A 16284-nucleotide genomic window follows, 5' to 3' on the forward strand; every position below is an offset into this window, starting at 1 on the left:
GAAGGGTCTAGTCAAGGAACATGGATAAAGGACCCATGGTACAGGGTGGGGACTGACTGGGTTAGCAGGGTTTGGGTGGGGCAGGGGAAAGCAACAGGGGGAAATTGGGACAACAGTAATTGAACAACAATAAAAAAATAAAATGAAAGGAAAAGAAAACACACACACACACACACAGATTTCAAGTTCATGGGGCTTGAAGAAAGGAATGGATCAAAATTTAGTTTGTTTAATTTAAAAGAAACGGATATCATTAATTTCAGAAAGTATTTAAATTGGAGTGATATATGTAGTATATTATCTAACACAAGTTTTATTTCCTGGAATAAAGTTCTGAAACAGCTAAAATGAGTCTGCTCTCAGAAGACTTAAGGAGAATGTTAAAAGGCACAGACAATGATAACAAAGTCAGGGCTGAGTTAGGGACATACTTACAGGCAACGATATTTATATATCGGTTCTTGTGTTTATTGTCTGGGTGATTGGAGCTGTCTGCTGTAATACCTAAGTCAACAGTACAGCTCTGCACTTCCTGTAAAGAAATTGTACGTATAACATTTTAACACATATCTTTTCAAATAAAGTGCCTTAAAATATAATGAAGACAAAACAAACAAAATAGTCTATCCACAAAATTTTACATGTTACTACTATTTCTTGGCTAAAAGAAAATGCAGTGAAATAATGCCTTACCTGGTAAAACTCTTTCAGTGTCTAATGAGGGAATGAATGCCAAAAAAGTAAAGAAATCAAATTCCACAGCACACGACAAATGAGAAAAAAAAGTGTTCATATTAGGTTTACAATGGAAAACTATGATCATGCAATAAATACACTTGTCAAATACTAACAAAACAGAATGTTTCAAACAGATGCATGCAAATCAAAAATTCAAATAATTTTGGAACTTTAAAATTATGTAAAAGTTAACATTTTATAAAAGGACATGGGGATAATAATACAATGAATTTTTTAAAATGCAGATGAGAAAAACCATATATTTGATGGCACACTTTATCATATTAGTCAGATTTGCTAATATCCAAATGTAATATAATTTGATCACTGTAGCACTATTTGAAGCTCTGAATTAGTGATACATATTTTTGTTTATTTTGAGTAATTTTAAAGAATAAACTGCTTCCTATTAGGTGGTTTGTAACAGATTTAGGGTTGCCAAAATGTTAAAAATCTCCAAGAACTTTTAAATCATACATTCTAGTTTATTTTGAATAAAAATTCAGATAGCATTACTTTCTCTATATTTAATTAGTATACCTCTTCTTAATTTAACCTTTACTGGGTATAGAAAAATTACTTCTGCAATTATCTTTCAATGTGAACTAAAATCAGTTTTAGATATGCTTGTTAAGTATATTAATTTGGAATTCAGTTATTAATATTAAACTAACATGAAATCTTATAATTTTTAAGAAAGTATAGAACCCAACTATGAATCTGACTCATCAGAAAATGGCTCAGCCGATCTCCCAACAAGCTTTGGAGGATTTTTGTTTTGCAGCAAGTCATCGGATTCCAGATTTAAACACTATTTAATACATGAACCATTAAGAGGTGTAGCAGTATTAGTTATTAATTATTAAGTTAGTGAAAACTTTTCTTGACTCAGACTGTGAGTTAAAAGCAATGGAATTTAGAAAACATGTTTTGCCTTTATTTTATTAATTTTATTATTACAATAGCTTGATAATATTCAAAAGGCTTTTATAGTTGTGAAAGCTATAAATCTGTTTTTGCACAGAGGCTATCAGCAACTTTATTATAAATTATCTATTTTTCTTGATGGTTTTTAATATTTTGGAAATTAGACCTATCCTTGACACCTTCTCCCTCTTTTAATTATAATTTTGTTTGATGTGAACCTGATAGGCTTTATGAATTAACATCATACCACTCAATAACCTCTCTTAAGGTGAGAAAAATTAATTTGAAGTTTGAAATATGTAATTCTTACTATTGTTCTATTTGACTTAGTCATTATCTCACATTGCTTTCTTATTCAATGTACCTATAATTGAGGTCTCATTTAAGATTAAATGAATTGACTATTTTTAATTTGGTAAAACCATACCACATTTCATTTCTACTTCTTGTGATTTCTACAGGTTTCTAATCTATACCATGTTCCTTCCTAAACATATCTTGGTTGATGTGACTATGGGGGAACAGTTCCTGGGTGCAATGGAAAAAGTGGAACACCCTCTGATCAGGATCAGAGCCCAAAGTGCTTGAAAGGGGGGCTCCAAGAGTAAGACTTGGGGACTCAGGTGGGGAAGACAGAAAAGCAATCTGATATTTTCTAGAGGGGAGGGGTTGGGGGATAGTCTGGAGATCCCTAGCTTTCTGGAATGGGAAGGACATGTGCTTTAAAATCACAGACCTAGGTTTGAATCCCAGCCCTGCTATTTATTAGTTGTTAATTCATGTTGTGGAAGTGGATTTCACTGGTAATGTAAATAGAAATAAAAACAAATAACTTCCAGAACTGGATGAAGGTTGAATGTAGAATCACCTAGTATAATAAATTACCTTATTTTGAAAAATCTGCTAAACTGATAGGTCAATGGGCATATTTCTCTGTCCTGCATAAGACGATTTTAAGGGATATTACTAGAAAAATTTTCACAGATTGTAAAGTTTAAATGTTTTTTTAGAAATGTATATTTTTCTGAGAAGAAGATGGGATTTTACTTTGTATAATATTTATTACATCTGTATAATATATGTTTCTGTATTTACACCAGTACAATATTTATAACTGAGTTTATATATACTTTGAAAAGTATAATATTTTGTAGTTTAGTATAAATTATACTTAGAAAATTAAAAGGAATCGCTGTTACTAATGCAGATTATTTTTTAAAAGAATGCTGAGATTGTATTTTATGGACCAGTAACAATGTTTTTAAGTTTTTCCACTAGTACAACATGGCTTTTTAAAATGGAAGACCAATTTTTTAAATAATATGATAACTATCACACATCTCCTAAATACATAATGGTTATGGAACTAATATTCCCATGAGAAATGAAAATGGCTTCAATGTCATTATGTCACGAAATAGTCTACTGCTGAATCTTTCAAGTTTGCTATTTTCTATATTACTAAAAATAAATATAGTAAAATCATACCTCAAATTCTTCAGTAAAACCACTACTTGCATGTAAGTCTGCCACATGCTTTGGAAAGTGCTTTATTGGAATTGCTCCAACATCATCTAAGTGAATAAAAAAATGAGTTTGGAAAGGATAATTCAATATAAAGAATGTGCTTTTCATTTATAAAGATTAGGTTCCTTCTTCTAAAGCAACTTCAAAGTTTAACTATTTTTATAAACCAAATTTCCAATTTTCTCTGTATATATTATCAATCATAATCTGCACTTTAAAACTCTAATTTGACCAAGAATCCCTTTCCTGTTTCTACTGTAAAGAGAAAAGAGTTCATTCTCAATGTTAAATTATAAATATCACCAAAGCTTCACTTCTTATCGGCAAACTGCATCTCTTCATCGGTAACTCTCTAACAGGAGTGGGAGTTACATGTACATTTTAGGGAAAAATGCAGAAATAATATGCTATCAAGTTTACCATAAACTAACATGATGTACAGTGCAATTTCAGTTTTATAAAATTGTATAGCTAATGTCTTACTGTTAAATAGTCTGATATTTACAGTTGAAAACATTTTCCCTTCACTTTATAAATAATAGAGAACATTTATATGCAGACTATTCACTGGAAATGCTGTCCAAAATCTGTGGGACTTTTAATCTTGAATATTTCAAGAATTTTAACTTGAAAATATGTTACATAAACAAAGTCATTGGATCTGTTAATTAATTGTGAAGAGGACAAATTATTTCAACAGGCTCTATTTTTATTCCTGGAAAGAATTTATCGAATTAAACATATTACCTAGTTCACAGTATGCAATTTCACAAGTGATTTCTCTGACAAGGAAACATCAAGCACATTTCACTAGAAACAGTTATTTACATCAACAGATGTTCAGCATCTATGCCATTTAATATTTTAAGCATCAGTTACCAAGAATTAGTTGATTAAAAAAAAATAGAATCCATCTGTTCTCTCTCTTAGATGTTTGTGCCTGAATACTAAACTTGAATTAGCCAGTTAAGCTTAAGAGACACTAGACAAAGATGTAATTTCACCTTCACACCTACAAAAGGATCTTGCCTGAATGTAGCTGTTCTTACCTATTTATAAAATAGATGAGAATCCAGAAATAATTTCTCATATCAAAATCATTGGTTCTGCTACTACAGGTCCTTTTACCCATTGATATTATCCTGTATAGGCAACCTCTTTGCACAAGCAAATTGACTACATTTTATCACAGGTTAGTTGGTAATTTCTTTAATAAATTGGTCTGCAAGTGAGTGAGACCCACATATCTTTTTATTCTCTGATTTGATGTGAAAATATGCACATTTGGGGGATCAGGAGCACACTTCTGAGAGCTGCAGGTGAAAAGAGGGGATGCCCTTGATCACTGCTCTGAGAAGCAGAACACGGATTTCAGATTTCCTGAACAAGGAACTGATTATGGATTATTTTGTATATTGTTAGTAACAACTTGTGCTAGATTTTGGATAATACTATGGTTACTTTGCACACCAGTGCTGTCGGGGTACATAGAAGAGGTATGTTTGAAAGTGAAGGGACTCAAAATGCAATAGATAACAGAGTTGTCAGTCTCAAAATTCCTATTATGTTAATGAGAAATTGTGCTGTACTAAAATAAATACACAGAAGATTAATATAAATTAGAAAATAGAAATAAGACAGTAGCAATTGACAATATAGATTGATGAAAGATGAACAAGTGAAACATTTCTGATATATATGCCTACTGAAAATTACAAAGAAAAGGATTCTCTCCTTTTTTCTTCTATTTTTAAAACTATTTTTATTGATCATGTTATTACAGTTTTCCCAATTCCCCCCTTTTATCCCCCCTCTGCCATGCCACCCAAACCTCCAGCATTCCCCTCTTCATGTCCATGGGTTGAACATATAAATTCTTTGAGTCCTCTGTTTCCTATACCATTTTTTTTATCTCACCTCGTCTATTTTATGCCTGATTATGCTTCTTTTTCCCTGTACCTTTTACCCCCATTCCTCCTTTCCCCTCCCCACTGAAATCCCTGTGTGTGATGTCCATTTCTCTGATTCTGTTCCTGTTCTAGTTACTTGCTTAGTTTTTGTTCTTATTTTTTTCTTTTAGGTTCATTTGTAGATAGTTGTGAGTTTGTTGTCATTTTACTGCTCATATTTTTGATCTTCTTCTTAGATAAGTCCCTTTAACATATCATATAATAATGGCTTGGTGATGAGGAACTCCTTTAACTTGACCTTATCTGGGAAGCACTTTATTTTCCCTTCCATTCTAAATGATAGCTTTGCTGGATAGAGTAATCTTGGATGTAGGTCCCTGCCTTTCGGGATTCTTTCCAGCCCCTTCTTGCCTCTTTTGAGAAATCAGCTGATAGCCTTATGGGAACTCCTTTGTAGGTAACTGTCTCCTCTCCTCTTGCTTCTTTTGGGATTCTCTCTATCTTTAATCTTGGGTAACTTAATGACAATGTGCCTTGGTGTGTTCCTCTTTGGGTCCAACTTCTTTGGGACTCTCTGGGCTTCCTGGACTTCCTGGAAGTCTATTTCCTTTGCCAGACTGGGGAAGCTTTCCTTCATTATTTTTTTCAAATAAGTTTTCAATTTCTTGCTCTTGTTCTTCTCCTTCTGGCACCCCTATAATTTGGATATTGGAACACTGCAGGTTGTCCCAGAGTTTTGTAAGACTCTCTTCACCTTTTTAAATTCTTGTTTCTTCATTTTGTTCCAGTTGGATATTTAATTTTTCCCTTTGTTCCAAATTGTTTATTTGAGTCCTGGCTTCCTTCTTGTCACTGTTGGTTCCCTGAATATTTTGCTTTATTTCACTTTGGGTATCCTTCATTTGGTTTTTCATTTTTCAACCAAGCTCAATCAGTTCTGTGAGCATTTTGATTACCAGGGCTTTAAATTTTCCATCAGATAGGTTCGCTATCTCCTCATTGCTTAATTCTCTTTCTGAGGTTTTGCTCTGTTCTTTTTTTGGGCCATATTTCTTTGTCTGGGCACACCTGCTAAATTGTAAGGGGGTGGGGCCTTAGGTATTTACCCGGGGTGGGGCAAACCTCCTTGCAGTGCTTCGGCACAGCCTGTAGGGGAGGGGTCAGAGAGGGAACAATGCAGCTCTCCTGCTAGGTTCTAGCCTCACTTTCCAACAAACTCTCGTGTGAGACTGGGAGTTTCTCCCACCTTGGTAACCCCTGCCATAGTCCACAGTCAGCTCTGAGTCTCAGTTTCCTGTTCAGCCAGCCCCGCCTGCATGGGCCGCTGCCTGTGGTTCTCTCTGTCCACCCGTCCTACTGGTCTGGTTGGTCTGGTTGACTATTTCTTTAATTCCTTGGTTGTCGGAGTTCCATGCAGTTTGACTTTCTAGCACTTGTGTTTGTTTATTGATTTTAGATTGGTTGTTATCCTCCTTTTGGTTGTGCAAGTAAGCCAAGGGTTTCTACCTATGTCTCCATCTTGGCTGGAATTCTCCCTCTTGTATTTTTTAAATCATGAAATTTCAGAAGATACGTTCAGATAGAACTTGGATCTTTAGTAATAATGTATGTAGTACCAGAACATTTAAAAAAGATTCTGTAAAATGACCATTTGGATGAGATTTTCCTTCTTATTTCTGTGATTTGGTGACTGTCCGTGTCTTGATCTCACCCTCCATCCATATTTCTTCCATAGGCCACCTACTTCTAACAACTTTTTTGTTACCACTTTCATTCTGGAATGTTATACAATGTTAATTAAATAGGTGTCTATGAACTTAGTGTGAACTGAACTCTAGGATTACTGGGTGGCTTAATCAAAATGACACTGGCTAATTCTTGCATATTGTTAAGCAGGCTAGTTCTGATATTAAATAGTCGATGTTTCCTTAATACATAGTTAAGAAACTTTTTCTCACATAAACTCAAATGGTTAGATGGGATCAAAACTTTATCCTGATTTTTGTAATCTTGTCCTACCCACCCTACTGCATTGATTTAGTCTGTTTTTATTATTTAAGTTTCCATTGAAGTAGCTGAAATGATGAAAACTCAGCATTACTCTTTTTTTTAGCATCATTCTTAATAAGTTACTACCATAAATGTTTGCTCTTTAACATATTACATCTGAAAATTACAAATTATTTTTCCACATCATGTGTATGGTTAAGAATGTTCAAAATTTCTGAGAATAACTTATATACCTGGGGGCCTGACACATGCAGTAATATGCATTTTGGGCAACACAAATATTTACTGAAGTATATTATAACTATTTGCAAAGTACTCCAATATGGACAAACCTTCCAACATTTTGCTTCTCATTCAACATCTGCCAGATACTCATGATCACACATTAAGCTATTACCTGAAATTGGAAAAATAGGGGATGAAGGTGTGGATATTACTCGAGGAGAAGTACTGTCCTCCAAATAAAAGTGTGCTGTCTGGAAGCATTTCCTGGAAAGGAAAGAAAGCAATTTATACTTCTAGCTATCACAGATAATAAGACAACTTCAGATCTGCTTGAAAATTATGACAGAAATCTTCAGAATCAAACATAAGTTCAAATCTGTGTCTATTTTATAAAATTCAAGGTATTAAAGAAATTTATGTCCTCTAAATTTATCTCAGTTTTGCCTGTACCAGACGCAGAAGAGCAAGCAAATTGATATCAGGCATGATGAAAGCAGAGATAGCATGTGAAGTTTAGTTGGTGCTGAGTAGTGCTTTGCCAAGATAGAACACCTCAATACTTTAGTCACTCTTCCATTGTGGCTGTATGCCAGCATCTTGCCACCTTAGACAGGACCACAGTGGGAAAGAATGCATTTCCACAGCTATTTTCATTCAATATTTCTGTGACTAGGTCCTTCTGAGCATATTCAGCTACTAGGAAAGGGCAGCCAGCTATGACCATGCAGAAACAAAATTTCCACAGTGACAACACTTTGATGAGAAAAGCAGGCAGCTTTATACTGTAAGTATGATAATGTACTAATGACAGAACAAAGTGAGGAAATAATGAGCATATATTTTACAATACATTTGTTTTGTGCCTATTACATTTTTAAAGAAGATGGGACCATGTCTTTTGATTTATGTTGACCCAACAGGAGTACAACAGTTGTTAAATGTTGAAGGATGAGGTGGATTTTCAGAAGCAAGTAAACCCACCAACCACAAGTTATCCACGGGTGCATTTTAGACTCTCACATCTACCTGAGCCTCAAATGAACTTAAAATCTCAAAACATTTGGGAGGGAGAGGTCGAATATATAGCTAGAGAAAGATGAATGAATGGATAGTTGAGTGGATGGATAAACAGAGGATGTGTCTGAGGGAATGGGAAGAAGGCCAATCTCAAAATAGAAAAGGTTACAGCACATTGATATTGAATTCTAACATGTTGCTAATGTTCACTGTAGTATCTGGTTAAACACCAACTCTACTTTTTCCAGCTATGTAATCTGATATCCTTCTGCTTTAAAAAATAAGTGGTCCAATAATGTTACTTGCACTAACTAGTAAAAAAAAGAACCTGATAAATCATACCAAAAAGCTTGAAAGTGTGAAAAATAAAACTGCAGGATAAATTCTGGATGAAGGGCATCTGTATATTGCTTTGGTGTACTATATAGGTCAGTCTCACCTAGGAAGTGACTTTCTACTTAAACGGCAGCATGGTACATGCTGGGAGGCTACTATTATGGGTTGGTAGCTCCCCTCAATGGCCCACAGACTTACGTTTAAGATCATGAGAGAATTCGAAATGATTTCTTTCCCCCTCAACCCCAGCCAAAACAATGTGTCTATGGACAGTTCCTTTCTATGTGGTTTTTGATGCAATGTTGTTTTGCTGAATACAGCTTTGGTATTTTTTGGATTCTAACTACTAAAAAAGCTCTAAAAATTTTGTCTTCTTTAAAAATAACTTTTTGAAAATCTTTCTTATTGAAGTAATTTTGCACCTTAAAAACTTACTACTTGGCTCATGCAAATATACCTTAAAACATCTGGAAAATAGTGTCAAGGCATACTACTTAATGTATGAAAAGATTCAGTATCTATAGTCCATCTGTTCTGTATAAGCAGTGAATGTCTTCACATCTATGTGCTAAGTGTTGATAACTATGTCTCCTGCTAATTATCACTCAGCCACGAAGAAAAAAGTGCTGACTGTTTTAAACTTGTAGACACAGGTCCCATCAATCAATGTTAATCTGATTATTTAATTTACACCTTTTCATCACAGTAAGCATTTGGAATTGAAAGCGAGGGATGTGTAATTATTATTCCATTTTATAGATCCATATACACATATGAAGCAATATTCATCAGTATGTATTCACGACAAAAACACTAAAGAAGGTCTGACTGAAATCTTTACGATGATCTAGTGAACCTTCCCTCTGAATGGCAAAAATAGAAAACTAATTCCTAGGTGGGTCAGTGATATTCCCAAAACCATATAGGAACTCGCAGGCTGAACTGGGAAAGGCGCCCAGATTTTATCACCTCTAATTTGTCCTACCTTTCTGCTACAACCTGCTTTCTCTCCAGGTTTACACAAAACATAGGGAGCCACCTTGAGTTGGGTAAGTTAGACAAAAGAGAGGGTTTATCATAACATCTGAAGTTATAGTTTCTCCTGAAAAAGTAGGATAAGAAAATGTTTAAATATATAAACTTGGAAACCCTTATAAGTGCCATGTTACCATTTGGACTCTTGTTGGTATGACTTTTAAGCCTTTCCACAGGCTGCAGTTTCCAGGAAGGCCCAGATTGTTTCCAAATTGGCTAGTGAAATCATTTTGTTTACGAATGCATCTACACTGGAGTTTGGATAATTCACACAAATCTTGAAGAATGCACTAACATCAGCATTTGGTAATTTAGTAAATGATAGTCCTACTGTATTACTGATATAAAAAGTCACATTTCAAAGTGATTTAACTTCAAGTGGGTGTGAGTTAGGGCAGACATATTAAATCTTTAAATAGGTAAGTAAAAGTGACAAATCTTATCAGAACATTTGATAGTTAGATATAAAATAAATACATAAAAACATCAGAGTGCTAGTGCACTCTGTATTGAAGGTATATAAAGTGTTACTTGTGAGGAAAAGAGAAACATCTTATTGGTAAAGGTCAAATTATATTGTCAAACTTGAACCTTTATCTTTTTGTTCTGCATAATTTAGATAGAATGACTCTTCAATGGAAGATAAAAAAGCACTCCAAAATTAAAATTTCCATGAAATATCAAATCATATGGAATAAAAGTCATTTTCAAATTTACAGAAAATAAACTTAAAATATTAAATAAAAGATTAGAAGGCTCATTGTAATTATTTCCATGTTATAGCTATAAACCATCTGACATCTGTCTTTATTGGAAGTTTATTCTAACACTAGTTACTATGAAGTAGCATTTGGTCCTGTTTTCCATCTTATTTTGAGTTTGCTTAATCCCAATTTCCACTAACTTCAAAAATTGATTGGTAGGGAAAATTAGATTAGATATAAACCAGTCATCTAAATAAACATGATATTAATGTTGGTAAGAAGGTGGGCTAATAAGCCCAGTGGGGAGAAAAGCAATACGAACAGGAAAGATTTGTGAATTCTGTATGTGTTCTTGGGCCTCTGTTGAGCATGGAATCTTCTGTGAAAAGAGTCTTGGCAACTATGGAAATTACTGAAGAAAGCATCTTTGTTTGCATCAAGTTATGGACAAAATAGACACCTAACCCATGTAGGATAATGAAAGCATGATATGCTCCCCATAGTCTGCAGTCTACTCTGTTCTGTAAAGTAAGTTGGGTAGGAAATACAGTTGACCATGAAAACATTCCGCCTTAGCCAAGAATTGTGCAACCACATGTAGGGACATGCTGTAGGCCTCACTGTCTCAGACACACTCAGCTCATCCTGCTTCCCAGCCTTCTTTTCTCCTGCTTGGAATGCCCTTCTCCCTTGCCTGCACTTTCTGAATTCTACCCAGCTCAAGCACTACATTTTATATTTACCCTGCCTATTCTGACCTATCAAGATCACTTGGTCTCTTTTACCTTTATCTCTTTGTATCTTTTAAAACTTTTAGCTTTAGAGGCTTAACTGTCAATGCATATACTTTTTTCATACTTAGATACTTTTCATGAAAAATGATTTCTCTTCATAAGCATAAATAAGCATAAATTTCATAACAGGAGTGACTGTAATAAGCATAAATTTCATAACAGGAGTGACTGTAATTCTTTCATCCATTTTTGAATACTTTTCCATAGTAGTTAACATAGCCCTGGGTACATGGAAAACAGTCAATTCACATAATAAATATTTCTGAATGAAATGAGAGGATGTATTTTCGGATAACACATAAAAAGTGGTGATATGTATTTACAGAAAGATGTTGCTAAGCAAAGAGCAGTTAATCTTAGATCTTTTGAACAAAGATCTTTTTTAAAACAGAAATATAAGGTATTAAGCTATGCCCTTTCTTAGTTTACAGATAGGATTCCTTATATTATCATAAAGTCCTTGTTTTGCAACAGACCCAATCATAACACTGATCCTACTCACATTGTATCCCTATTCAACTTTCTAATTTGCTGTGTGTTCACCTTGCTATAGGGTGGGAAGCCAATGAGGGGTGCAATTTTCCTTGTTTTTCAAAGATTTTAGTAGGTGATTGATGAGAATGAAGCTAATTTTGTCCTCAAGGCAAATTATAATAAATTTTAAAATCCCAGGATCTTAATATAGTCATTAACTATTTTCTAATTATATTTTTATTTGAATTTCTTGATTTTACTTATATATAGGGTATTATTTTTAAAAAGATTTTATTTATTTTTAGAGAGAGGAGAAGGGCAGGAGAACAGAGGGATAGAAACATCAATGTGTGGTTGCTTCTCACGTGCCCCTCAACTGGGGACTTGGCCTGCGACCTAGGCATGTACCTTAGACTGGGAATTGAACTGGCAACCCTCTGATTCGTAGGTATACACTCAATCCACTGACCTACACCAGCCAGGGCAGGGTATTATTTTTGTTATTAGTATGTAGTTGATGTGTTTCTCATACAAAATTCTGTTATTAAAAATTATTTTTACTATATCAATAATTATGTTTTCCTGCCCTGGTCATTTGGCTCTGTTGTTCCTGCCCTAGCTGGGTGGCCCAGTTGTTGGAGTGTTGTTCTGTATACCACAAACGGTTGTGGGTTTGATTCCCGGTCAGGGCACATGCCTAGGTTGTGGATTCAGTCCCCAGTTGGGGTACATGCAGGAGGCAACTGATTGATATTTCTCTTTCCTGCCCTTCCTCTCTCAAAATCAATAAACATATCCTCAAATGAAGATTAAAAAATTATGTTTTCCTAAATAATAACTTTTAAATTATAACAGTGGCAGCATTGAATCTGAGATGCTTAGATTCATATTAATATTATGACAAGGTTTGAATGTTAGATTAATAGGAAAGTGCAACTGTCAAAATACTGTATTATATTAACCAGAACCAAAGGTCCTCCATTTTATCTTCAAATGTTTGACTTAAGTATGAAGAACAATCATATCTTTCATCATTATGTCTCTAGATTAAAAAATTCACCTATTCAGTTGTCTGGATCAATTAAGGGTAGCTGTCAAGGAAAAGGAATTTTGAATATGCTTTGAAGAACTTTCAAGTAAAAAACAGGCAAAAATCTGAGCTTTATGAAAGACATTTCCAAAACAAATACTCGACTTACCTCCAGTAGATGAGAATACCCACAAGAACCGCTAGACAGATAAATGTCAGGGCTGACACGACCACGAGGGGTATAACTGCCTTCTTCTCGGACTCCAGCCCCTCAGCTAGCCCAACACGAGACTCATGGCTACTATTACTGGCTTCTGTGTTGGAGAAAATGGAGAGAGTTGATATTTAAACTCTAAGTTACAACATTTTTTGACCAAATAATTGCCATCTTCATCTCCATTGCCTACCTTTAAAATTTTGACTCTAAGATGCAAAGAGTGTCTATGATTATAAGTGAATTTAAGTGAAACAAAATTTAAAAATAAGGCAAGTCATCAGAGCCAAAGACCTAAAACATTCTAACAGAGATTTGCATCCAGGTAGGGGAATCGTGGAAAGAAATGAGCATAATACTGACTTGAAAAGGTTGTTAAAAGGGAAATGAAATTATTAAAATAAGAAAACTACCCAGTGTTTAAATAAAATAATCAGGAAAATAGTGCTACTTACTGAATCACCGTATAAAATCTTGATTTTTCCAACTTAACTTTAAAGGAATTATTTTAAAGCCTGCAATCAGGTAAATAATTAGGAGCAGTTAATAATTTCATTAAAAGAGGATCTTAGGATAACCCTTCTTACAGTAAGATAACCCTTAAGATAAAGAGCACACTATTTAAAATTTAAATGTAGGATGCATTATGCTAACTGAAATAAGCCACTCAGAGGGATATAAATACCATATGCTTTACTCCTATGTGGAATCTAATGAACAAACTAAAGTAACAAGCAAATAGAGACAGATTCATAGATCAAGAGCTGGCAGACAGCTCTGGGGTTGGGGCGGGGTGTGTAGATCAAGCAAAAAAGGAAAAAGAATTTATGGACATGGACCACAGTGTGGTGATTGTGGAGGTAAGAGAATGGGTAGGGGTGGAAGAGGGTATAGGGGGATAAATGGTAATGGGTAAAAATCTTTTATGAAAAAGGCTAAATTCTCTCCTTGAGTTCATCTTAAAAGATGACAGAAGACTACTTATTGTGACCAAGCAGGTATGCTATTGTTTTAGCACTTACAAAATCAGTGCTTTCTGGAGCTATTCTTCCCAGCTGCTGAAAGAGTTTCATAACCACAGGGAGTCAGTGGTCAGTCACCACTATCCTTCTACTCTGAGGTGTGTGCAGTGGGAAACGAAGGGACCTGAACATTAGAACTGCTCTGCCATGATGCTGTTGACACCACAACCTGTCCACCTGGAGAAGTTTTGAAAGAACCACATTTAAGTTCTCCGTGAGAGTCTACATTGCTTCCTACACAAATGGCACATTTGGTGCTGTTATACTGAGTACCTTACTGAGTACCTTACCATTAATGATATGAGACAAAAGGATTCAACTGAATTTTAAATATTTTTAGAGTAACATAAATTCGTAAACGTAGCATTACAATATAAGGCAGAGAACTTAAGATTTAAAACAATAGCTTCCTTCTGTAACTAAATAGTGTAAAACTGGCCAATAACTTAATCTACTCATGTGGGTCAAAGGCATATAAATGTCACTCACATTTCTCAAAATGTTTGTTCTTATAACTATGGAAGCATTAGCTAGAAAATTGTAGAATTCAAAGATGTGCCTAAAAATCATAAAAATGAAGAGTGGAAATAGTCTAAGTGCACTGACACCTAAGCTGTAATTGATATTCCTATGAAAGAAACCCCAGGCTTACTTTCTATTTTGTTAATCATGTGCTCTGGTAATCATGTATTATGGTGAGGTTCATCTAGAAAACTAATTAATCTGACGGGGAATACATTAAATATTTCTTTATGAAATTTACAAAAGCACCTTGTTTTATACATAATTGTCTTCACATTTTTTTCTCCTGTAACCATCGTTATGTAAATAGAAAATCTGTGGGGAATAAATGAAATCATCCATTTAGCTAAGTCCCTGGTACCTAGTACCTAATATTGTCATCTGTACCAGTCATTCTTGAAGTGTAGTCCCCAGAACAGTAGCATTGGCTTCACCTGGAACTTGTTAAAAATGCAAATTTTGGGCTTGTCCCAACTACCCAAATTTGCTGATTCAGAAACTCTGGGAGGCCTTGGCCAGCTGGCTTAGTTGGTTGGAGCGTCATCCCTATACACCAACATCGTGGCTTAGATTCCTGGTCAGGACACATACAAGATTCAACAATGTAAATGCATAAATAAGTAAAACAAGTCAATGTTTCTCTCTCTCCCTTCCTGTCTCTAAAAATCAATACAATTTTTTAAAAAAGAAACTCTGTGGGTAAGGCCCAGAAATCTGTTTTAGCAAGTCCTCCAGGTGATTCTGGTTCACATTCAAGCTTGAGAACCAATGCTGTGCCTTAATTTACATACAAAACTAGCTTATATAATTACACAGGTCTTCAATGGCTACAAATATTCATAACAATATGTATATTAGTATATATAGATGCATAAATATCTCATTTTAGATGTGCATACATATGTATGAGATGTCTGATCATATATGTGCTATATAAGATATAATATATAAAATATGTAACAAACTACCATATATACCATATACACTATATACATACACTTGTGAACACATATAGTTTTGTATAAAGACTTTAAGTTTCCTGGGATGTCTAATTTTAAAATAAACCAGAGACATGAAAATAAAGAACAAACTGACAGGGACCAGAGGGGAGCGGGGAGGGGCTAATGGGGGAAAGGAGGGGAAGGGTCATCACAGAGCGTATATAAAGGACCCATGGACAAAGACAATGGGGTGGGGGGAGGACTGACCGTGGGAGGTGGGGGTGGGTAGGGCAGGGGAGAGTAACAGGGGAAAAATGGGGACAACCGTGATTGAACAATAAAAAATAAAAATAAGATAAAATAAAAAATCTGAAAAAATAAAATAAACCCTTCAATTGAGAAGACAGAATGATAAATCCATGGTAATTACATGTTATGAAACCTAGGCATTTTATTACAAATGGGATACTATATGAAAATGCACACAATCAACTAATTACTTTGTATATTATAATGACAATTAGTTGTCATTATACAGCTATAATAAAGACAATATACAGCCATTATAAAGGCAATTAGTTGTCTTGATTTTTATATCCATTAATTAAGACTAAAATAATTATGTTTTTATATATCTCAGTAGTATGTGTGAGTTAACTAAATGATAAGAATCTACTAACAGACAATTAGGAAAAAAAGCACTAAATTAATACCTTAAAGTACGCTTTCAGAATAAAACAGTATAATTTTGGCATTACAAATTAAGCATCATATACATATGTTTAATGTCTACAATCCTGAAAGCCTAGTGCTAAGATACAGACATCAACTGCCCAGGCTTCCAGTCTCAGTTTCCTA

At 34.5% G+C, this 16284-nt stretch overlaps 1 protein-coding gene across 4 annotated transcripts in view; it reads right to left on the reverse strand.

The window, feature by feature from the left end:
- The window catches only part of PTPRZ1 (protein tyrosine phosphatase receptor type Z1), a 175099-nt gene that overhangs the window by 25749 nt on the left and 133066 nt on the right, over nucleotides 1-16284 (reverse strand). For 2 of the 4 annotated variants that reach the window (XM_045847726.1, XM_045847709.1), the window contains exons 13-17: nucleotides 12897-13041; nucleotides 7510-7601; nucleotides 3154-3239; nucleotides 694-714; nucleotides 436-532 (exon numbers count right to left, since the gene is read on the reverse strand). In XM_045847726.1, the coding sequence (XP_045703682.1) occupies nucleotides 436-532; nucleotides 694-714; nucleotides 3154-3239; nucleotides 7510-7601; nucleotides 12897-13041 (441 nt within the window). The remainder of the gene's footprint in view (nucleotides 1-435; nucleotides 533-693; nucleotides 715-3153; nucleotides 3240-7509; nucleotides 7602-12896; nucleotides 13042-16284) is intronic. The other 2 variants (XM_045847736.1, XM_045847719.1) reach the window with 1 other exon arrangement.

This window comes from Phyllostomus hastatus, unplaced genomic scaffold, assembly GCF_019186645.2.
Source record: "Phyllostomus hastatus isolate PE091 unplaced genomic scaffold, TTU_PhHast_1.1 phas_contig_118, whole genome shotgun sequence".
In the NCBI taxonomy this organism is placed as follows: Eukaryota; Metazoa; Chordata; class Mammalia; order Chiroptera; family Phyllostomidae; genus Phyllostomus; species Phyllostomus hastatus.